At 46.8% G+C, this 24,911-nt stretch overlaps 1 protein-coding gene across 2 annotated transcripts in view; it reads right to left on the bottom strand.

The window, feature by feature from the left end:
• TENM2 (teneurin transmembrane protein 2) overlaps positions 1–24,911 on the bottom strand; it is an 831,811-nt gene that overhangs the window by 31,152 nt on the left and 775,748 nt on the right. For both annotated transcript variants that reach the window (XM_054568075.1, XM_054568074.1), the window contains exons 16-23: positions 24,384–24,645; positions 23,378–23,645; positions 16,875–17,018; positions 16,025–16,274; positions 9,031–9,051; positions 5,846–6,078; positions 4,286–4,440; positions 2,169–3,043 (exon numbers count right to left, since the gene is read on the bottom strand). In XM_054568075.1, coding sequence (XP_054424050.1) covers positions 2,169–3,043; positions 4,286–4,440; positions 5,846–6,078; positions 9,031–9,051; positions 16,025–16,274; positions 16,875–17,018; positions 23,378–23,645; positions 24,384–24,645 — 2,208 coding nt within the window. The remainder of the gene's footprint in view (positions 1–2,168; positions 3,044–4,285; positions 4,441–5,845; positions 6,079–9,030; positions 9,052–16,024; positions 16,275–16,874; positions 17,019–23,377; positions 23,646–24,383; positions 24,646–24,911) is intronic.

A 24,911-nucleotide genomic window follows, 5' to 3' on the forward strand; every position in this document is an offset into this window, starting at 1 on the left:
TAAAATACCAGTTCTAAGTGTCTGGGTAGGGCGTGCCCAGTGAAGGACGCAGTAACTGACACGGGCCCCAACTCTTGCACAGGAGGGACTGTGCGAGGTGCTAGTTCTGTGGGAGTTAGGCCAGGGCTGAATGCCAATCCCCTTGTGTTATCTGGACACTTACGATGCGCAGGCTGCCTTGCTCCTTATGACGGGTAGCAACAGGAGGTTCTGCTTTCAGGGTACAGAGGATTGGGGTTAAGACCAGGATTTCAGACGCAACAGGGTGAAATGCACATTCTCTTTAACTTTCAAAGAAGAGTCAGTTGCCTGCAGCTGTGATTACCTCCTGCATGCAGCGAGAATCTGCACATTCAGGTCTTTTGGCAAAGGCGCCTACACATAATTGCGAGTTGCTTTGTATTCTTGTAAAGGCCACCCAATGGAACCAGTTCAGCCTTGGTCTGTGTGGCGCTGGAGGCTGCCTTGGACTCACTTATTCGGCAAGTATTCACTGTGTACCTACTATGTGCTTGGCACTGTTCAAGGCAATGGGGACATTGCTAAGAACAAAACGGATGAAAATCCCTGCCCTCATGAGTGTATAAGCTGGATAGAAGGCAAACATGAACTAAAAGTTAAAATATGGAGTATGTTAGGTGGTGAGTTTTAAAATAAAGGAGGGAGGGAGGCAGTGAAGGAAGGAAGGGAGGTGGAGGGAAGGAGGGAGGGGGCGGGGGGGAGAGAGAGAGAGAGAGAGAGAGAGAGAGAGAGAGAGAGAGAGAGAGAGAAGCTGGTTGTAATTTTAAGTCCAGATACCAGCCATTCTTCTTCCCCAGCCTGAGAAATTAGCAGATGCAATGGGACCTCCCATGCCTGCTCCACTCTCTGAGTCAGGCCTCGTTCAGACTGGCCTTCTGGGAGTGATGTGGTTTCTTCCCCAGCCTGGCGAGCCACCAGATGATCACATAGATGATCTCTGAAATGCGTTGGGCCTTTAGAAGAGGAAGACCTAGGAGGTGTCTGGGTCACCGTACAGCTGTAACCTAACTTGTGAGAGAGCTAAAGATGGCACTCAGATGGTGCCTTCAGGGACAGAGTAATTGGACCGTGAAGTTGGATCAAGTTTCTGTGCCCTGAAGGCTGTTAGATGCTTCAGGAGTCTCGGGAAAGATAGCTTTGCCCACTGAAAAGAAGACAGAGCCAGGGAGAGCAACTCTGCAATACAGTAAATTTCCAGCAGGTGGCAACAGCTTCCTGTCCATTCTCCTAAACCCATTGTCAATACAATCAGCAAGTGAACCTTCGGGGATTCAGGAGCGATCAGCAATGTTTCTCTCTTGTCCTCTTTTCCCCCTGTGACAAACCCCTCCCTAACTTACTAAATTCCTGGCTAGCAGCAACACCTAGATAGAAAGCAAGCAAGGACTCCAAATAGGCAGAGGTTAACTAGATCCTTCACCGTCCAGCAGAGCCAGATACTCGAAAATTCCATCCCTGTCTCAGCCAGCAACTGGCAGAACGATGCCTTAGCAAGTTCCTCCAACCAGCATCCCACTGGTTAATACCTGCAGCAGCCGGCTGGCCGTTTGACCAAGAGCTGCCTGCAGCAGCGAGGGGAAACAGCTTTCTGGCAGAACAAACGGCGGGACTATTAAGTATGAGATAATTGTTAGGGGAAATATGACCAGCTCTCGCATCTTTTAATATACCTAGCACTTTATCTGTATTGATCTGCTTCTGCTGAAGAGGAAATTCAGAGTTTATCTACCTGTCTGTGCAATCAAGTGGGTTGCTGGGCCTATTGGCAAATTACAGGGGCCCCACCAGGATCTTGCTTTTTAGGTTCTAATTTCCGTTCACAGGGCAAACATGAATAATCAGCAGGGTTAATCAACACTTGATCTCCCGGGGGGGTGCTGTGCCGTGTCCCATATCTGACACCGGCACGGCAAGCAGCCAATAGGAATTCCCAACTCTTTAGGGAGACCGTTCCATATCAGAGACCCAATCGCGCAAATTGTTTAGGTGTCAGGGAGAGCAGACACGAATGTCTCGGGGCCATAAGCAGACATTAAGGTTAGGAAGACAACATGATTAAGCAGTTCCAAAAGCTACATGGTGGCCATTTTTAATGCAAGCGAGGGTAGGACAAGTGCTCTCAGGAAATGCGTTAAAGATCGACTTACTCATAGAACGTCGTCCACCCGGTTTCATCGCTCTTGGTGGCAAGGAGGCCAGTGTTCCCATCGTAGGTCATGAGGCCCAGCTCCAGGTTCTGCGTGGACACGACTTTGAGACCTCCGCTGGCGCCCACCGTGAGGGTGATGATCTGGTTGTCGGGCATGAGCAGGTGACGAGCTACGCCATTGCTGTCCCGACGGACCTTCAGTGAATTTCCACTGTTGTCAATCAATTCAGTGACATCGTTGTCCGCACTGTATGTGAAATTGTACAGGTACTCCCCCGTGACCAGGCTCACAGTGTACTGGTGGATGCCGTCGGCGTTGAAGACGTACAACTCCTGTTCCCCGGGGGATGCAGCCTCGTACTGGTTGAAAGCATTAAGGACAGGCTTGTTCTTGCTGACCGCCCTGATCCGAATGTTCCCAAGGTCTGCGATGTAGATGGTGCCATCGGGAGCTACGGCTAAGGAGGATGGGGCATTCAAGATGGCATCCGTCGCGTAGGCATCATCTCCTGAGTAGCAGTTGCAATTGACGTCGTTTTTGCAGTCACAGTCTGAGGCTGCTCCAGCTAAGAGGCAGATCTCCCCATTGGTTGTTACCTGGCGTAGACGGTTAATCTTCTTCTCATCCGTCTCCGTGATGTAGAGGACACCGGTGTGAGAAATGGCGATGGCACTGGCCGACTCCAGAGCAGAGTGGATGGCTAGTTTGCTGAGCGAGTAGTCGATGCCCGGGACCTGGCAGTGCATGGGGCGCCCTGCAATGATGCTCACCTGGTGGTTCTCAGTGATGCGAAGGATGACGTTGTTTTCTAGGACATAGAGGGAGTTGTCCATGGGGTTGACAGCCAGGTCTGTTGGCCATTCCAGGCGAACCTGTGGGTGACAGAGCATCTGATTAAAGAATAGCTTCTAACATGCCCGATGTTTCACTGTGTAGGACACGTACAGGGTTTCATGCAGCTGGGGAAAAGGACTCTCTTACTAACATGCTGTATGGAGACGTGCCCCTCATCAAACCACTTGCCCACTGCCCATGCTGACTGTGTGCCATGGAGAAGGAGAGACTACGGAACCAACATTTCCTGCTGTATCTCCTGCTGTAGCCATCAGCTGTGGCTACAGTAGGTCACCAGCTCTCCCATGACGCTCTTCTCAGCCCCAGGCGAGTGGACCAGGGTCAGAGTCATCATATATAGCTGTATGGGTCGTCCACCGCACGACGGGCTAATGTGCCATTTCCCTCTCACCAAGGCACGGGCCTGAGGAGGCTCTGTTCATTGTAAGAAGACCCCTGTATCTCATCCACAGAAAGAAGCCATACAGTTCGGAACGTGGCCCTGACTCAATGGCAGCGCATGCCCGGGCTGGCCAGCAGATTACAACTCGAGTGTTTGCTTGAAAGAATGAACTGGGCAAGGACACACTCCTTCTCTGCAGAATTTGAAATGAAAACCTCAGTTGAGAGTTGTCAGCGTGCTGTAGAATTTAAGCCGAACTTAATGAGGTTGACTGAGGGTTGAAAGGGTCCTTATAGGAAGGGTAAACATACAGTCCAGCTTGTTTGGAATCCATATAGTCAAGTCCTGTTTCTCATGCTGTACAATGGAGCGAGCCTGTGTTCTCTGCTACTGTAAGAGCCCAAACTAAAGGAATATCACTTGGGGGAATATTGCAGAGGGCTCTGCTCCAGTTATTGCCACACAAAATAAAGGTTTATATACTAAGGATGCAATCATTTCAGATTAACAGGGAAGTTCCGATCGACATAAAACATTGTACAGCACCTTCTCAAACCTGCAATAATGATGGAGAAGAGAGGTAATTACACAGAGACTCCTACCCTGTAATCGGCCACAGCTGGAGAGTGCCACCAGCTCCAGTTTTCTGAGCAGGATCTCCTCTTCTCCCTCACATTCCTACCTGACATTCCCCAGTCCATCCTGCCATGGAGTTCATCTCAAGCCTTCAGCAAACCCACTTGTGATCTCTATCTTTAGCTCCCCCTTCCCACTCCACTCAAACAGGTTGCTGGTGAGAACTTCAGGGCAGGAACCAGGTGTGGCTTAATGACAAGAAATGAGAGAGAGAGAGAGAGAAAGAGAGAGTCAGTCCTACCTGGGCCACGTCCATGCTGGAGTCACAGCTCAGTGGCCTGACGGCAGTGAGGTCATTGGAGCCCAGCAGGGTGGAGATGATTCCATTCTGGTCAACCTTCCGAATCATGGTGGCATCGACAAAGTACATGAGGCCGTTCTTGTCTACGGCAATACCTGAGCAAGACAAACAGTGGGAGCGGGTCTTTTGACAAGAAGCAGGGCTTATGGCGGTGGGGATGCCTTCCTGGGCATCATCTTCTCGGACCTTACTGAGTGGATTATCACCCTCAGAGCAGCAGTTCTCAGGCTTCTAAGGTGACACCCTTTCTCACGAGCACCCTTTCTCATGAGCTGAGATCTGCATAATTACTGGGTGCTAGCTGTATTACCACCCAACTGAAGGACAAACCTTGGGCTGCAAATTAATGAATGGGGAAATAGTTTTGCACCTGCTCTTTTTATTAAAAAAGATTTTATTTGTTTTTAGAGAGATGGGAAGGGAGGGAGAAAGAGAGAAACATTGATGTGATTGAGATACATCGATCGGTTGCCTCTCACATGCCCCCAACTGGGGACTTGGCCCGCAACCCAGGCCTGTGCCCTGGCCAGGAATCAAACTGGTGACCTTTTGGTTCACAGGCTGGCGCTCAGTCCACTGAGCCATAGGAGGCAGGGCTGTGTCTCTCGTTTTTAGGGAAGAAGTTATTTCCCAAGTTCATTGCTTGATAAATTATGGGTCGTAATAACTTGACTACCCTTCACAACTGATTGCAACAATGAGGTTGAGAAATAATGATTCTTGCAGTCACATACTCCCAGTGCAGAATGTCTTCCAGGAAGCATTCCCAGTTAAGCCTTGACTCCACTTAGCTAGCACATCAATGCCCTGGGGGAACACAGGTCCTAGCACTCCCCTGGTAAGGTGTAGACAGAAGCTCCTATTTCTTTTCCATCTTCCTTCCAATGCCCAAGCCCAAGACTCCTTACTGGCTGCTTTCATGGTCCCTAAAAATTCTAACAAGAATTGGACCTTCAAATGATTGGTCCTTTTACCTTAACTATCTCTATGCCTTTTCAAATAGAGATCCATTGGTTCCAAGAACCTCTCCCACCAGTCCCAGGCCCATGGAAATTATACCCATTCTTATTGGGCATTTACTAAATGTCTGGCACTGTGCTTTAGACCTATGCACACTACTGTCTAACGTGGACATCTGGGAGTGGTTGGAGGCCACCATCTGGCTCTGTCCCATCGCCAGCCCACACAGCTGGCCCTCTGGCTCCTGGAGCCAACATTTCCTTCTGACTCTGTGACTGGCTGCGGCCAGAAATCTCCAGGAGCAATCCATCCCACTTTCTGTGTATAGCATATGTGGGCGATGAAAGTTGACGTCAAATAAATAAATAAGTTTTTTTTATAAAACACCCCCACACCAAAGCCATCTATCGGCATTGGATCATTTGGGGGAAAGCTGTGTTTCGGAATGCCTGGGCTCAGTTGGCTTCCAATGAGAAGGAGAAAGCCCCGCTCCCGGCCAGCTCTCTCTGGGGCTGGGCTTTCTCCCTTTGCAGGCTTTACCTCGAGGGCTCATGAGCGTCGCATCCACAGCCTTCCCTCCGTCCCCGCAGCGGGCTTCATCAAAGGGCAGGCACTGCTCGCCAGTCCCTGCCATGACTTCTGAGTTCCCTGCCAGGTCTTTAGCTCCGCTCAGAGACTTGACTCGGTAGATTCGCCGACTGTTGGTGTCAGACACGTAGAGAGAGCCAGACACGGGGTCTACGGCCAAGTAGTACTTGTGTGCTGGGTTGTTGCTTTAGTAGAAGAACAGAGAGAAATGGGAAGGGGGTTATGCAGCAGGCCGACCGGATCAAAGTGATGACAAAAATCCTAGCAAGACGCTAACCCTCTTTAATGCCTTTCCACTTTAGTGAACTGGAAAGATCCTACCAGAATAACTCAGTGTTCTCACATATCATGTATTTTTAGCTACTTCTAATTGGACTTAAACTCTTTATGGGATCAGAGGATTCATAGGTAGTATACCATTGCTTCATGTAGCCAGTGTGCAAGACCCCACTCCGGTCCTGCTTCTGTGTTTGCATTCTGCATGTCGGCCTTCTTTACTCCCCTCGTGGGTTACATATTCTCTAGGAGATGGAGGGGCACTGCCATGGGACAACGTTCTCTTTCTAATCTGTTTCCTCAGTGCTTCCATACTTCTAGATTATTAACCCTGGGGCCCCCTGGGGTTTTCCTGACTTTGTCGTGGGAGGCTCCCCAGGGCCATCCCCAGTCCTCAGCCTCAGCTCTTCTCCGTTCCTCAGTGTAGAGTTGAGTAAAGTGGGCCTTTCATGTGAAGAAATACGATGTCTTGCTGATATCAGGTCCAGAATCTCAATTATTGGCATTAGATACAGTTTTTAAATCTCGGGTAATAGTGAGGTCACAGCATGGCCATCTTGGAGGGCCAAGATGGACCAGGGCCCTCCTCCACGGCAGGAGAGAAATACCTCAGGGTGCGAAATGTATTAGGAAGGCGCTAAGCCTCAGAGACCTGTGCCTCTTTCTGTGCCATGTGTCCATGTGTCCTGTGTGTTACTCACCAGGACAGAGTAAGATTGGTAGACCTGGCTCAGGAGTAAGACACAGAAAACTCTAAACTCAGCTCTGACCCAGCTGGCAACCTTAGGTATGTGTTCTGGCTCTGTTGGGTTCTAGATTCCTTGGGATAAAGAAATCGAATCAGACCATTTTTGCATGTCCCTTTCGGCTCAAACCCTACAGTTTCTTCCCTTTGCATTGTCTGCCTCTGGTTGGAGGAAGAGACCAGAGTGGGAGCTCATGCTCTTCACACACAGATTATTAAAATCGCTGCCTCTAGGATGCACGCAATGAGCGCTTCTCTGCCCTAGTGTGGTAGGTAGATTTTGGTGCCTTGTGCCTAAAATGAACACAGGCTTTTCTTTTTTAATTGTAGTTTGGAATTATGGGAAGAGAGGAGCTGGGAGAGGTGAAGGGTAGGTGAGGGCGTGATGGTGTTGGATGCATTTGTCCTGTAGACATTAGTGGGTAAATTACTAATTAAAACACCACCATTTGGGTTCTTCCCCGATTTAAAGAAGAAAAGAACTAGGAAGCTATTTTTGGGAACAATTTGTGAATCGAGACCATCTTTAATTCCAGCTTCTCCTCAGGTTGCTATTAAGACACATAATTGAACTAGAAGTCAAGGTCTTTCTAAAATTCCAGCCTAGATAACTAGTTTGAAAGAGAAGTCTCTCTGGATTCCTTATCTTTCTTTTCCTTCTTTCTGCTTCTTATTTTGGCACTAAGCTTTCAGCGAATATCTACATACACAAAACAAATTAGGGCAGAAAGGGAAAAAGTCATGCCATTTCAAAGTAGACACTGTACTTTGTTACTGAATGAACAGTAGCTGGCATGATCGGCAGAAGAATCAGGGCATTGCACATCTGTGCCTACCTATGAGCAAGATAATTAATTCTGGACTTTCTAGAGAGTCTGACCCCAGGAGGCTTTTCAGAATCTCCGGCAGAGAGCAGATAGTTGAGGGTGTGGGGTGAGTTCGTGCTGGGCTCCCATTCTTCCCCATGGCCTCTTCCTTATTCCAACCAAGGTTCTCGTAGAGAGGCTCAGAGAGCTGGGCAGCCGCGCCTCCACTTCTGTGGTGAAGGGCAAATGGGGTGAGTCTGAAGGGGGCTGTCCCTCCAGGGCATTGCTACTTCCTTTCTTTTTAATTGGACCCAACTGGGGTGCCTACAACCAGCCAGTCTGGCGGTACCTGAGAAGAAGGAGGCAAAGGACTCCTCTGAGGCATGACTTTCCCACTGACTCGGATGATCTTGTACAGCTCAACGCCACCCTTTGTCTAATTTTGAGCTAACATCCTGAAGCCCCTTCCATGTTTCATTTCAAGGCATGAGGAGAGGCATTCCTTGGGGTATTAAAATATAGTGCTTGTTTTTTTCTCTTCTTCCAAGTAAAAGTAAGGCCACTTTTTTCCCAGAGAGCCCATGTTACATCCATTTCAGTGCACCCTGGGGCAACCTAGAGTTGTCCTAGCTTTGTAAGGGAAGGCTCCCCAGGGCCCGGGGCACATGCATATGTGTTATACACTGTGCGTGTGAATGGTACCACTATGGTTTTAAATGATAACCTTGGAGCAATTGAATGACAAAGACTATTTAGACAAAAAGTATTTGGTCTACACCCTTCATACTAAAGAGTGATTGAACTCCATGAAAATCCCCATTGCATCTGACTTTTGGATTCATTCTGACCAGCAGACTGGCAATTAACTTGCCTTTTTTTTTTTTTAAATGACCACATATCCAGGGGAAAAATTATTAATGAGTTGACAATGAGTTTTTGACCAGTTTCCAGTTCATTAAAGCTTTTGTGAACCCAGTCCAGAATTTACAGAAGCCAGAAGTTTGCCTCAACTGTTAGCCCAATTACAGACCACACTGAGCAGTTGGGATAAAAGTTCGCTGAGGGTTCATTATCTTGCTTTTGCATCTCCCGGAAATTCTAATTACTGTCAGCTTATTTGGTTGCTTTTTGACTGCATTTCATAATTGCTAAAGCTTATCATATCCACAACACACAATCAGCACATAAAAAAGTTACTATATTTGCTACATAAAAATACACAACATTACACAAGAAGCATGAAACAAAAAGCAAACACAAGGAAGCAAACGAACCATATCAAATTATACGGGAAAGAGTTTTCGTCTTACCTATGTTTAAACTCTTTATTTCTTTATAGAAAGAAAACAGAAGGAAAAAGAACAAACAGTTAGCTGAAGAACTGATGATAAAGCAAACATCGTATTTTCGTTTCTTATATGAAGGGGCCCCTTCTTTCCCCGTCCAGCTGACAGCGTCTGGCTCCGTTTCCTGGGAAGCACCCTTGACTTGGGATGTCTCCTGGCCATTGGCAAATCTAGACAAAAATGCTTGAATTCTTGGACCAGGAATGCAGCTAGCACACAGGTGGTAACAGGTGCAACAGGTCTCCTGGCTAATGAAGGGATGGCAGGGAGGTTACCTGTTGAATGCCAGCACTTACTGGTGGTGGCGGCTGCTGGGAGGATGGAGTAGAAGGATTCTAAAGCCGAATTCAAGTGCAGCTGTACAGGGCACTGTGACTCATTTGTAACATCTGCCCTGGGTTTGCGGGGAGAGCCTGGTGCCACCTGTGCCACCTACTCGCCATCGGTGCGTTACAGGGTAGAGTCAGTAGCACCCAGGAGAGAGCCCCTGCCCACACCCAATTGTAGTTTGGCAAACACTCTGTTAATCCCCGAGACTCTCAACCATTTCCTATGCCTGCTCTATGCCACCTCCCCTCTCGCCATCCACGTGTGTGCAGGACCCTGAACGTGCATTCTTTTTAAATAAAATGCACGGGCAATAACATCCTATTGTCATTGGAGCCAAAGACCACTCCTCTTGGAAAAGAGTAGTAAAAGTTTTGCTCTCTTTTTCTCTTAAGAACAAATGTACATGGCCATTTTGACAGGAAAGTGGCTGCAAAGTTAACCACATAGGAGAGTTACGCTCGGCCCCGAAGTAAAGACGACTGCTCCCCATTCCTGAGGCTTCTAGGCCAAGGAGGAGGGAGCCCTGACCCATCCCCTGCTTCTGGCTGAGGGAGGAGACTTCAGGGAAAGAACAAAGAGGGTTTAATGCCCTGATTCCTGCTTAGGTGCAGCTCAGGCCTCTGCTGGGGGCCAATCATTAGTGGTGGGTTTGCACAGGGATTACATTTTTATATTTTATTCCAACATGTTAGTTTTTGCAAAAAAAAAAAAAAGTTAATTAAATGATGCTGATAACTCCTGAGCTCTGACTGACACGGTGCAATTTAAGATTCATTCTGCAAAGCCTGGTGTGTCAGGGTGGCAGCTGGGAATTCGCGTGTCTATTTTATATTGCTTAATGAAAGTGAAATGTTATCTGCTACCAGTGGTAGTCATATTTGGCTCTTAATTATTGCAATATCTATCCCACTTTTTTTTAAGTCAAGATTTTGTAAAAAGGCTGGATGGAATTTGGGTCTGCAGACCTGACCTACTTCTTGCCTAAGAACATCTGCTTTAAGTTGATTAATATAATATCTACGTTGGGAGAAGAAGAGCAGGGGTGGGGGACCAAGGCTGAGAGTGCGGAGTCTGAGCGATCACAGGGACATAAGCTTTGGAGGAAGGCTGAGGTCGCTGCCATTGCAGCCCTGGGCCATTAGCAGGGAGGGTGCTTAGCAGGCAGCAAACCAAAATAACATCATCGTTGAGTCAGTCTTTGAAGGCAAGCCCAGGTGCCCTGCTTACATGGGAAGGGCCTCGGTTGTGTGTCCATGGCCTTAATAACGCTAACCCTTTAGGCATACGTGTGAGGAAAAAGTGGTGTCTCAGATTCAAGAGTTGAGATGGATCAACTCTGTACACCATGGAGTCTCAATGGCTCCTCTGCAAAGCCTTCAGGGCCCCTCCAAGCACTATCAGCGTGCCTTGCAGAGCACTCATTAGGCTGTCTTGTGATTTACATGTGTGTGCTTGTCTTTGTTGTAAACACAAGTAAGGAAATGTGGACATGACTTGACTTCCATACTGCTGATTTTCAGTAGTGAGCCCCGGAGAGGGGAAGACGGGGCAAATGGGCCCTTGAAGGATGAAAGGCAGGAGAGGGTCCGGGCAGACCTCGCCTTGGACTGGTTCCAGTCCCTCAGGTTTCACTCAGAATCACAGAGGCTGCAATTGGCTGTTGTCTCTTTCTAGTCCAACTCCTTTTGTGCCACAGAAGAGGGTGGAGTTGGAATGGCCACTTTTTTTTCGTATTTGTTTTGATTTTAACTAAACAAAAGTGAGTTGGGGTCCACTTAGTTTAGGTTCGGGGGGAAGTGTTTGTGGGACTCTTAGATACCCCTTGCACCGTCTTGTTACATTATTGCTGGACATTCCGGGTAGGAATGACTTTCAGGAGTGGTCCTGCCCTACTGTGCTGGTTCACCTTGCTGTGTTACGGAAAGTGCAGTGCCCTATGTAGAAGTCGTATGTCACTATTACCAGGACATCTGTGACAAACTGGTTAATGAGTGTTGGCTCAAAAAATATGGAGATTATTCACTGCACAAGAAAACCTGAAATGCCCAGAAATACTATGAAAGAAGCTGGAGGAAGTTTTCCCAACATTTACAATTCTAACCATTTTTATCACAGCACCAATGACCAACTATGAACACAAGAGAAAAATTTCAAATTCATCAATAACCTGAAGCAAATTTTGACTGGCTATACCAAAGGAAAAACTGAATCTCTATTCTATTTATAGGTAGTGGCATTACAAAACTATTGTCATATTAAGAGAAGATCAAAGAGGAGGCAGCCAAAAAGGTACAGGAAAACAAGCATCATGGAAGAGGAATAGTTGTTAACTAATAAAAAAAATGTAGGACATTTGTCTGGATTTTGTGACATTGTCAGCTTTTCAAAATTTGCCGTTGTTTTGGTTTCTTTTCTCATCCTAAATAATTTCAGTTTCATTCTGAAACTGCATACGATTCAGGCCCCTTGAAACCTAGATCTGTCTTTGGTAAAAGAGCTTTGGAAGCAGTGCCAAGAGCTGTCCAGCATTTTACAGGGCTATTGTTGTTACTCCGGGTGCTGTGTTATATTTGGTTTCCTGGCCTCCATGTCTATCCTCCGGCTAGTTAGGGGAGGTGTTTGCTCTCTAACTAGAACCGTAGTTCTAACATTCTATGTTGGCATCCAGCAAGGCCTGTCCAGGTTGAAACTCTCGGGCAAAGCTTATCTTTGCCTGGCAGAGCTTAATCCCAATTTCTGCTTCCCCTACCCTCCTTCCGCGGGTCCCACTTTCTTATGTCTGGTCCACTCCAGCGCTAGCGCGCCTGGGCTGGGCGGCTCCCTCCCCTGAAGGGCTTCCCCCGAGCAACGATGCCGCAGACCCGCCCCAACAGCACCATCAGAATCTCAGTACATGGAAGTTTTCAGTTGGAAAAGAAATATTAAATATCATAACTTTATATTTGGAAAATAAAGTTGGCATTTCAAACATTAGGTAAAGTGTGAGATTCTTGAGTTTACTAAAGGGGTCCCATTAAGAAAAGGCAGAGAGACTCTGTCCCATCTCTTACCAGTTACTGCCTTATATTGGGGTCCAGTTCCTAAGAGAGTCTCAAATTGGGGAGGATGGAAAGATTCTTCTAGGTAGAAATTCACCCTAGGTTGTTGAGGACTAACACGTTTATTCTTCTCCACGGGACTTACGTTTTCCGAGGGTCCCCCGGGGAGGGCAATGGTTATAAGGAGGGAAATGGGCTAAGGAAGGTGATGCCAGGCTTTTGGGGGGAAATGAGTGCCGAAAGGGTCTTCAATGCTGGTGGCACTGGACCATACAGGTGACAACCCTTTTGCCTAAGAAGGCTTTTTCTAGCATTAGAAGTTTTTCAAGTGTGCAGAGCTCGGTGCCTGCACGTTTTGGGTGGGCCAAGGAAGGGAGAAGAACAGGGAGGGGATGATGGGAGCGTCTAAATGAAATTCTTCTGAGAGGCCCTGGGTTGGGTAAGTGAGATAGGGATGGGCACCCACTCCCGAAATGGAAGCATTCAGCTGCCAACTCACAATGGAGGAAAGACATAAGCAAGACAGGCCTCTTCCTCCCCCCTCCCTCCTCCCTCCTTTGGCTGGTTACTGTTTTGAAGAGCGCGGATTGACAGCCCTTTGTTTTCAGGTATGTAGTGGGAGGAAAGGAAGAATCAAACCGGTGTTCTTATAAAAGCTTAACTTCTAATAGTCTCTGGATACCTGGCTGATGAAAGCAAGAACAAGTCCAAAGGCAGTTAAAAAGGAAAAAAGAATCCTCCCCCTCCACCACACACACATAGCTGTGGAGGGAAATTGGTAGTTCCAGGCCCTCCAGCTGGGTCAAGGCCACCACGTGGGTGTGGCATGGCTCTCTCTGAGTGTCACTGCTACTGTTGATATGGTGGCCTCTACAACTTGAGAGTCATGGAACCAGGGGCAAATTCCAGCAAGGAGGACCCTGGTCCATGTCTCCTTTAGCTCAAGCAACATGTCTTGAGCTGGTGGTGCGGATTGGATCCTGTGGAAAGACTTACACAGAAAAACACTAAAAAACAAGGCAGTCACGACTGTCAACTTTTGGGGAAACTGAGAGTGAAGCGACCTAGACGAGGGTTCCTTTTGCTAAGGAGGTCAGGCGTCAAAGAAGGGGCCTTCCAGTTGAGCCTGAGAGATGGTCATGATGATGTAGGTGAGGTAGAGAAGGCATTCCAAGTAGATGGAGTGCACGATTCGAGGTTTGGAGGTAGGAATGCAGCTGGCCAGGGCTGACTCAGCTCCGAGCAGGAAAAGCCATGACCCGGGGGATGGAAAGGGTTCCAGGGTCCGATTAAAAGGTGGACCCTCAGGGAAAAGCACAATGCTGCCTTCACCCCCTTCCTGCCTCCTCCCACGCCTCTCCACTGTCCGCAGGATGCCTGAGAAGATGACGACTCTCCTGGGCCAGAAAAAGAAAAACAATCCTTGGGAAGGGGACCTACTTGGGGCGGGGGGGCTCTAGGAAATGGGGTTTTTCTGGGAGTCAGTTTGGCAGCTTGGGGATTATCTAGCCTCTTCCATTTTGCCTCCTTCTTCCTGTCTTTCATTTTTTGGTTATTACACCCTCCTACTCACGTGGCCTCCCCTTTGTCTTTCTGTGATGGTTGCTCTTGGCTCTTTTAGAACGCAGCTTGAACCATCTTTATTTGCCTGGTTGCACATCTCACCCTCAAATGGATGCTCTTGGAGGCTGGGTTTCATCCCCATCCGGACCCTCCGATCCCAGCACAGGGATGGCTCACCATCATGCTCAGTAAATGTCCCCTGGTCCCTGAGGTTGCAACCTTCTTGGGGTGGAGCTGCGGTTCCTCCTTTGTTTTTACCTCCCCCAGGGCCTGGCACAGCCTCAGCTCCCAAGAATATCCAGCAGCACTTGCTGGGGGTCAGATCACTGATCTCTCTCGCAGAAGGGGCCTCGCTGAGGTCCCGCACCTGGTAGCTGGGGCTGCTCCAGAAGGGACCACCACCCCCTCAGTTGCTCAGGTCAAAATCCTAGGCAGCGTCACCCTTGATTCTTCTCTGTCTGTCCTCACTTCTTAACCGAATCAATCAACAATTCCTATCAGATATATCTCAGAAACATGCCTCCCTCAGAACACTCCCCTATCTCCATTGCTACAACACTAGTCCCCATCGCTGCCACCCAGCTCCCGGGAAATGGCCACAGCCTCCAGTCTTGCACCCCGACAGTCCCTTCTGCAACACAGCGCCAGAATCATCTTTAAAAAACTGCCAATCGGATCACGTCAACTCCACCCCACTTCCTACTTCAACCGCCAATGCCTATCCTTTGCAACAAGAATACGATTCACACTCGTCAGCTTCATCAGTACCCTACCTACCTCTCGGCCCTCCTCGGAGACACTCTCCCCTGAGCTCACTCCCCTCCTGCCGTATTGGACTTCTATCAACCACTTAAATAAACCAGGTTAGCTGCCGCTAACCGGGCTTTTGCACAACTTCTCTCTGCCTGGAATAGTTTTCCCCAGATCTTCCCATGGTTGACTCCGTCATTCAGGTCCCGCCTCAAACGTCACTTGGTGTGAGGGGTTTTTCTACCACTTTATCCTATGTAGCCTCCTCACCCCTCCTGTTAGAGTTTCCTTCAAGTATTTAATGCTACTCGAGATTATTTTTTATTTGTTCACATGATTAGGAGTTCCTTATGAGACCACAAACACAACTACTAGGACCTTGTTCTCACTCCCCGGCCCCAAGCCAGAGTCCCTGGAACAGTACATATTCACCAAGTATTTGTTGAATACATTTTCTCCCTTATTTATAGATTTCATCTTCTTCTCTCTACTTACAGATCCCTCTCTAGATTTGATGGCCTGGAATCAACTTTCCTGGGACAAGAATTTCCAAGAAACTTTGTCCAGCACAGAGGAGACTGAACTTCAGACTTACTACCAAGCAGCAAATCTCCCAATGGTGGGCAGAAGTCACCCAGCATGGCCTGTTCTCAGTAGTTCTACATCACACCCTAGCGAAAGCGCCAAGAGCCAGAGAATTTACAGAGTGCTAGCACATAGAAGTACTCAATATAAAGGTGTGAATTAGTAAATCAATATTAGTGGGTTCCAAACTTTGACATGCTTCAGAATCCTCTACAGAGCTTGTCAAGGACCATGGATGCCTGGCCTTTCTCTAGACATACTGAGCCAGTACCTCTGGGGACAGGTTCCAGGAACCCGTATTTTTAAAGAAGCGCCACTTGAGAAACCACAGACATGGACCAACAACGTCAGGTAATGTTCTTTCCCAGTTTGGCATGTATTAGATTCACATCTGGAGGCTTTCTAACACACAGCCACCCGGGGCCCACCCCAAGCATTATGTCGGAAATCGCTTACCCTTGTGTGTCGGTCAGGCGGTGACAACAGTATCAGATACGTATGTGGTGTTTCATAGCCACACAAAGCATCTCCCCAAACCCTAATTCCATTCTGGCCCCCAGTTTCAAACCTCAGCCCATCACAGGGAAGCTGTATTCTCTGGAGACGCCTGGACATGACCGCCCTTTACCCGGCGATGGCGTGCGGCAGCGGGCGCAATAGCGCTGCAGACAGTTGTCCGTGTGGCTGCTTACCGTAACTCCAGGATGCTGGTCACGTTTCGAGAGGGGTAGATGCGGCGGATGTAATTGAAGTCACCAACGAAGAGGCTCCCATCGATTCCAACAGCCAGAGCCACGGGGGCCAGCAGCTTGTTGCCCTCGGCGAGGCCGTTGCAGCTGGGGCAGGAGATGCTGCGGCGGCGGCCGTTGCCCATGATGCTGGTGATGATGGCAGGTTGCTGGGTCAGGAACTGGTTCTCCCCGGTGCCCTTGTGCAGGATGCCTGCGGGGCAGCAAATGGGGGTGGTCACTGTAGCCCTATAGGCAGAGGCGTCTTTCTAAAAATTTTTAAAAAATTATTTATTGATTTTTAGAGAGAGAGCAATTTGTTGTTCCACCCCTTAATGCGTTCGTTGGTGGATTCTTGTGCGTGCCCTGACCGGGGACTGAATCCACAACCTTGGTGTATCAGGATGATGTTGTAACCACGTGAGCTACCCCACCAGGGTGGGAGACCCTGAGGGTGAGGGTAAGTGACATGGAGAAGAGAAATTGTAGGAAACGTCAATGTTGGGGCGCTCCCTGATTTCCTCCCGATGCTGGGAGAGCTGTAACGGGATGTGCAAACCCCGAGGCTAGGCACTGGGTAGGATAACATTTGAGGAGATAATGGAAGGAGGACTGTGAGGACACAAAGGCGGGCAGTCTGGGAAAGCCAGCCCAAAGTTCTTTGACGTTTAAAAAGGTAAGGTGGGGAAACCTATGAGTATTGGGGCATTTTGATGAGGGAAGGGGAGAGGCTATTGATTGAATGTCAAGGCTGGAGAGAAGGTTCCAGAAGAGACACTAGACTGTATCTGAGACGTGAAACGAGCTCACATACCGCTTTTAACGTTGAGGATGTGATGTTTGTCCAGGGACCAGCCACCGAGGTTGGACGGCTCCAGCTCAAACCCCTGAAGGAGGGCTGTCCTTTTCTCCCACAGGATGAGACTGGGGCAGGTCTCGTATTCAAACCCCACAGACACTGAAAGATGAGAGGAGAGAGGGGGTGAGGCAGGGTGGGAGACCAGACAGGTGACCTGAGGACTCCGGGAGCTCCTGGAGCCAGGAGACACGCGTGCGCCGCCATACCGATTCCGTTCCCAAGTCCCCCTCAAGGAGGTGGGCTGATGGCTTTCCTCCTCGTAACCCCACACGATATTAAATTCCATTTCAGGCTGAACTCAACCTTGAAACTTTACACAGTAGCACTGTGTAGGGATGGAGAGACCTTTCCAGAGAACAGCCGGCTTTCAAAGGTGACCCCAGTGACGTGGAGGCACGAGGGGAATCATCTAAAAACCAATACGATGCTCCTTCAGAGATGGACAGGAGACTGTTCTCTCAGCCTTCTGTTCGTGGCATGGTGTTTATTAGAGTTTGTGTTACTTATTTTCACTCACTGGGTGAAAGGCCTAGAGAAGCTTCGTGGCTCATTTATGAGGAGGAGGCTGTGCAGGCAACAGCTCATGTAAGTTAGGAGCACTTTGTTCACTCTGGATTCCAGAGAGTGCTGGGCGGCGTAGGCGCGGGACACAGGATGCAATTCCACGGCAAGTCAGTGGGGCACAGAATCTAGAAACTGTAAAAATCTGGTGTTTGCCCCACGGACAAACAGGAGAGAGAAGCAGGGGAGGAAGGACTTAGTCCCAACCCTGCTCCGGCTCACACCTGCTCGTGGCTTCATTTTCCCATGGGTAAAACAGAGTGAGTGAGTGAAACCTTAATTTCTTGGAGAGGTGAGGTATGGACAGATGAGACAGGACACTGAGAGCCCATACATTTTAATTGGAATGCTGCTTTAGAAATATGAGGCATTGTTATTATTGCTGTCCCTACTGCATTAAATTCTTAACTATGTGTGTCACATTTGGGGATTCTTTGCAGCTCCTTTTAAATCCTGAAATATGGAAGTGTCGATATGAATGGAAGATATGTTTTATCTTTTTTAGAAAAACCATGTATTTCCTAGCTTGTCCTCTGAAAATGCCAAGAAACAATGACTGACCCAGTAGCAAAGAGCATCGCTAGAGCCTGGCTTGTGGTCTTGAAATATTATTTCTCATTAAAAGGAATCAAGGCTCCTTGAAGAAATGGCCAGAGCAAGAAGTGAACAAGATGAGACCAGGCCATTTTATCATACCAGATAGAAAGCAAGGAGTAAAAATCTACCGGGCGCATACTGAAAGAATCAGGGAGTCAGCCTGAAGAGGCTTCCACTGACCAAAGATGGCACAATTTTACTGTTAGTAAGGATGATAACTTCAATGGGTTGAAACATAGTAGAGACATTTCACTCTGTGAGTTCAAAATGGTGTTTAAAAAAGCATGAATTTGCCACCCTTAGAATATGTTAACCCCCTCCCCTGACTTATTCTATTGAAAACTAGTAAATAGAGGGAAAGAATCAAGCATATATCCTTTCTTTCTTATTTAAAGTGATCTCAAATAACCAATCAATTAAAGAGAAAGTATCCTTATAAAAAAATCCTAGCTAATAAAGAAGCAATGATAGAATTAAAATATCATTTTGCAATTCCTAATGACCTAATGGATCCAGGCAAGTGAGCATCAATGGCTGCTAAAATCACTGAGGGACATACCAGCTGACATTAGGTGTCTCCTGGTGGAGAAGAGAGCACCATCCAGCAAGTTGTCCTGCTTAAAATAATCAAAGAATAAAATGCCTAGGAATAAATTTAAACAAGGAGGTGAAAGACCTATACACTGAAAACTATAAGACATTGATGGGGACAAGGAATTGAAGATGACACAAATAAATGGAAAGATATCCCATGTCCATGGATTGAAAGAACTAATATTGTTAAAATGTCCATACTGCCCCAAAGCAATCAACAGATTCAATGCAATCCCTATCAAAACATCAAAGGCATTTTTTTTTTCCCACAGAAAGAGAAAAAACAATCCTAAAACTTGTATGGAACCATGAAAGACTATGAATAGCCAAAGGAATCTTGAGAAAGAAGAACAATGCTAGAGGCCTCATGCGCCCTGATTTCAAACTCTATTACAAAGTTATAGTAATCAAAACAGTAGAGTATTGGCATAAAACCCAACACATAGATCAATGCGACAAAATAGACAGCTCAGAAACAAATCCATGCATATATGGTCAATTAATTAATGACAAAGCAGCCAAGACTATACAATGGTATAGGACAATCTCTTTTATAAATGATGTTGGGAACACTGAACAGTTATATGCAAAAGAAAGAAACTGGACAACTTTGTTACACTGTTACATAGAAAAATTAACTCAAGATGGACTAAATACTTCAATGTAAACCTGAAGTCATAAAACTCCTAGAGCAAACCATTGGTGGTAAGCTCCATGACATTGATTTTGGCAATGATTTTTTGGGAGGGGGTTGGCCAAAAGCAAAGGCAACAAAAGGAAAAGAAATCAACAAGTAGAACTACATCTAACTAAAAAGCCATTGCCCAGTAAAGAAAACCATTAACACAACAAAAAGGCAACCTACTGAATGGGAGAGAATATTTACAACTATATATGATAAGGGGTTAATATTAAAAAATATATAAAGAACTCATACAACTCAATAGCAAAAAACAAAACAAAACAAAAAACCCAAAAACACCCCCCAAAACATCCAATTAAAAAATGGTCTGAGGATCTGACATTTTCCCAAAGAAAATATATAAAAGGCAGCAGGAACATGAAAAGGTGCTCCATATCACCAATCATCAGGAACGTGCACATCGAAACCATAATGAACTATCACTTCACACCTGTTAAAATCACTATTCTCAAAAAGATAGGAAATAAGTTTTGTACCACCATTTGCGACATTGGATGGATCTTGAGAATATCATCTGGGTGATGTAAGTCATTCAGAAAAAGCTGAGAACCATACAACTTTACCCATATGAGGGATATAAAATGGAAGCCCATGGATGCAGACAACAGCACAGTGGTTACCAGAGGGAAGGAGGTGAAGGGGTAATGGGGCCAAACACGTGGTGACAGCAGATGATCTGACTTTGGCTGGGGACACAGAATGCAATATACAGACCATGCGTCATACAGATCTACATTCGAAACCTATTTCATCTTATTAATGTTGCTCTAGTAAATTTAATAATAACTAAAATAGAAATAACAGGCTTTGGAGAGGATGTAGAGAAGAGGGAACCCTTGTGCTGTTGCTGGGAATGTAAATTGGTATAGCCATTATGAAAACCAGTATGGTGTTTCTTCAAAAAACTAAAAATAGAACTACCATATGACCCAGCAACTGTACTTTTGGGTCTCTACCCAAAGAAAGCAAAAACACTAACTGAAGAAGATTTATACACCTCCATAGTCATTGCAGCCTTGTAAGAGCCAAGGTATGGAAACAACCTAAGTGTAAATTGATGGATGAATGAATGAAGAAGATAGGGCACATATATACAATGGACTAGTATTCAGCCATAAAAGCACGTAATATTACCACCTGCAACGACATGGATGGACCTTCAGGGCATTATGTGAATTGAAACGACAGACACAAAAATAAATACCGTATGATCTCACTTATATGTGGAATCTTAACAAACAAAACAAAACAAAACAAAACCCAAGATAATAGAAACAGAGAATAGATTGGTGGTTGCCAGAGGTGGGGGTTGGGGGTGGACAAAAATGGGTGAAGAGCTTCAAAAGGTATAAACTTCCAGTTGCAAAATAAGTCAGCTCTGAGATTGTAATGCACAGCAGGATCACTATAGTTAACAACACTGTATTGCATACTTGAAACTAGCGAAGAGAGTACTTCTTAAAAGTTCTCATCACACAAAATGATTTTGTAACTACCTTGTATGGTGACGGATATTTTGTCTAGACTTCCTGTGTTGACCATTTCACAATATGTACAGACATCACATTATTATGCTGTACACTGAGACTCAGATAATGTTGTATGTCAATTTTACATCAATTTAAAAAGGTTTGAGTAGGTGAAAAAGTCCGAATCAAAATCAAACCCGAACCTGAGGAAGCAACCCCCAGGCCCAGCTGTAACTTCCAGGAGGATCAGTGCAGAGAAGCCCAGCTCCAGGTGTCCAGTCAGAGGCAACCCAGGCTGCATGGGACTCTGCAGGCGAGGGCCGCAGTTTCTCCCACACAGTTTCTCCATAACCCATAAACAAGAGCTAGAGATCAAAGGGGAAACCGTAGACGAAACAATTTTATGAGAAATTAACCCATTGCAAAAGGTGGCTCTCATTGGGCTTCTGATTCAAACAAAGCACTAATATTTTATGATAGCTATAAGAGGAATGCATGATTGAACAGTGATGGACAATCTGATGACATGAAGAAATTACTGGTTTTTTTCGTAAAACAACGGTATTGTTGCTATGCTTGTAAAATGATTTTTGGAGATACAGACTGCAATAGTGTGGATGAGGTGATGCACTATCCGAGACTTGCTTCAGAAAAGTAGGGGAGGCAGGGGAGCAATGAAGGTGTGGAATAAACAAGATTCCTCATGAGGTGATAATGGTAGAAGTTGGAGTTATGGGGAGCATTATAATATTCAGCCTCCTTGTTGATGCTGGCTATCATTTTGGTAATGGCTTAAGCTTGATATAATATTTTTTTGATCAGCCACTGTTTGTATTAAATGCGCTAGTTATGCCAACAACTTACTCCTATCTTTGTTATGTTATTAACTCCACCTGCTGAGGAAGCGGACCTCCAAGGCTGCATCCTGAGCATGTCTAACCTGCTAGGTCCCTGACTAGAGGTACATCACCTGCCCTGTTCCTCCTTTCCCGTCTGAACACGGGCATCGTGAGAGTGCTTACTTGATAGGGTTAGTGAGAGGTCACCCAAGACAAAGGATGTCTCACGATGCTCTGAACAAAGGGTGTGTCTGATAGACACTGGCTGCCTTAAGGTAGAAACATCTGAGTTTGCTGGTTTCTTCTTTTGGTAACTTACTACGGTTCTTACACATCACAAGCCTGTTAGTAAAAAACCAAACCAAAAACAACACCACAGGACTCTGGATTTCAATGAACCCAGACGACTTTCTACAAGGAGGAAGCTCTACTGGGTAGGTTGATGTTAATCCACAGCTCCCAGCGCTTCAGAGTCTGATAACCGTAGGACCCTTCTCCTCTCTTAGGGTGGTCGTTCCTAAGTAGGGGATCAGAGGGTCATGTGATTCCCTCAAAGACAAAGCCTGAAGCACAGCGTGTGGTTTTTGGCTCCCCCAGCTCCAGCTTCTGATTCTCACGGTGCAACCTGTGCCATTTGCAAGTGCTCTCCCTGAAATGTGATCACCTCTCTGCCCTATCTCGAAGGTCCTCCCTCACTGGCCTTCTTTTTGTCCTCCAAAACACACACCTCACTCTCCTCTGTTTTTCTGCCTGGAAAAGATTATTCTTTTCCTGATTTTCACATGGCTCCTTCTTGTCATTCAAGTCTGCTTACACGTTGCCCCCCTGAGGAGCCTTCCATGAACACCTTTCATAAAAGGCCGCCCCAGCATCTATCGCTTCCTTTTATTTTCCTATTAGTATTTATTACTTGATATACTTGCTGTTTTCCTGTTCAGTCTGTGTTTATCTTGAACTCCCTCCTGAACAGAAGGCCCATGGAAGAGGACTCTTGTTTCTCTTATTGACCACTACATTTCTAGCTATTGGGTTGGCCAAAAAGTTTGTTTAGTTTTTTTCCATAAAACAAAGGATACACTTTTCATTTTCACCAATAACTATTATTGATTTGGATATTTTGAGCATGTTGGCCATCTCCCGCTGTTGGCTTCTAGTGGGTAGAGGCCAGAGGTGCTGCTAAACATCATTCAATGCATAAGACAGCCCCACAGCAAAGAATTATTTGGCCACAATGTCAACAGTACCAAGAAACTTCACAAACCACTTTCGACACATTCAATCAGTCACAGCACCTTCTCCATACATGGCACAAATCATTTTTTTGCGTTTCAGTTGCGTTTTTATCGTTCTTGAAATAATAAGGCAAAATACACTGAAAATGTTGCATATTTTCTTCCATCTTCAACCTTAAAAGGGCTGCACAAAAAGTCATCAATTTTGATAAGGTTTTTAAAAAAAAAATGCACACTGATATGACAGCTGTCACAATACAATCTAAAACAATTGTTTTGAATGAAGTTAAAGACAACTAAGTACTACGAGAGCCATTGCACGGAAAAAGAAAAACCAAACTATCTTTTTGGCCAACCCAATGCTTGGATAGTACTTGCCGCCTTTTAGGAACTCCATAAATGTCGGTCGAATTGATGAGTGATTAAATACAAGAATCAGTAGGGGTTTGAAGCCAAAACATACCGACCGCGTCAGAGAGTCCATACACCCTTTGCCCGTATGCATCTGTCTTGTCCCAGATGAAGGTGTAGGCCAAGTTGGAAGAGGCCTGGAAGGACTTCTGGAAGAGGTGGCCCTCCACAGCGACCATCAGGTGAACCTTGATGAGGTTCAGGGGCACCGTGGACTGGGTCATGGTGATCTTCAGCAGTGACTTGTAGCCCGCGGTCCTGGAGCTCAGGTAGCGAAGCTTCACGTTGGAGCCAGGGAGCTCGATTTCTTCGTGGAGAACCTGGAGATTCACGGCACTCACATTGTCATGGACACCCCGTGGCCGCCCTCCCCGCAGCCTCACGCCCTGTGTGGGGTGTAAGACCTCTTCCCAAAGCTGAGGCAAACCAAACCAAAACCAAACCAAAACCAAAGCCAAAACCAAACTGTATCCTACTCCATGGAGTGAAGGGGCTGAGGTTATGATTTTTGGATTAATAATTATTCTTGGTCACTGTTGTGTTTCTTTTTAAAAACCACATGGTTGGCAAAAGATGTAAATAAGAACAGCAGGCTTTATTGCTAGCTGCACGCAAGGAGGCCACAAGAGGCTGTAATTATATGAACCTGCAACTTCCAGTGACAATTGGTATAAAGCAACAGGGAGGCAAGAATGCAATCTGCCCTCTGTTGCAGCACCGATGTAGATCATTAAAGCGCCTCTTATCAAGTATCTCTGTGACTAACGGGAATAAAGAGCAATTTGCAGGTGGGTTGCACATATGTATGTTGTTTTTATCTTATTAAAAGCGCTGGTGATGGCCACAGGCTTGAACGGCTATCTGGAAACAGTGAAAATGTCCAGGAGAGAATCGGTTTTCTCTTCAGCGACTACACATTCTATTTGTCCTGCTTCTTGTTTCTCCCTCTAATACTGGTTTCTGGGCCGCCCAGGGAGAAAGGGGGTGGGAGGCGGTAGGCCAGCCAGGTTTGGTCCAGGCAGTACTGAGGGTCCCACCCTGGTTCCTGCCATTCCTACCTGGGTCTCAGGCACAATGGGATTCTGCCCAGGGGCAGCGCTGAAGAAGGTGGACAGCGGGGAGGAGATGATGATTGGATCTGGCCGGACAAAGCCACTGAGATCACAGCTGGGGATGGAGTTCTCCTCCGTCTTCATCACCAGGGTGTCCATGGCATAAAAGCTATTCCACGGCAGCCACACGGTGCGCTCCTGGCTCATGAATGGGGCTCGCTCAAAGTGCAGGGTCAAGGAGGCGCCCCCATTGGCGATCAGGTCAAACCTGGAGAGGAGAGGAGTGGGCTCCCTGAGAGGGTGAACTCACCTCAGACAAGGCAGGTACTCTCTCTGACCTCCGCACCTGAGGGCGGGGCAGGGGGCAGAGCACGCAGGAGAAGCAGCGGGGCTGGCTGGCACCCGAGCTCTTCCACTTCGCGCGCGTGCGTGCGTGCGTGTGTGTGTGTGTCCTAGTTACTGACCTTCTCTGAGCCCAACTTTCTCCATCTGTGAAGTGGGAATAATTATAGCGACTTCACAGAGCGGCTGAGA

The sequence above is a fragment of the Pteronotus mesoamericanus genome, unplaced genomic scaffold (genome assembly GCF_021234165.1).
Source record: "Pteronotus mesoamericanus isolate MK-2021 breed Mesoamerican mustached bat unplaced genomic scaffold, CSHL_Meso_final contig_2, whole genome shotgun sequence".
Lineage (NCBI taxonomy): Eukaryota > Metazoa > Chordata > Mammalia > Chiroptera > Mormoopidae > Pteronotus > Pteronotus mesoamericanus.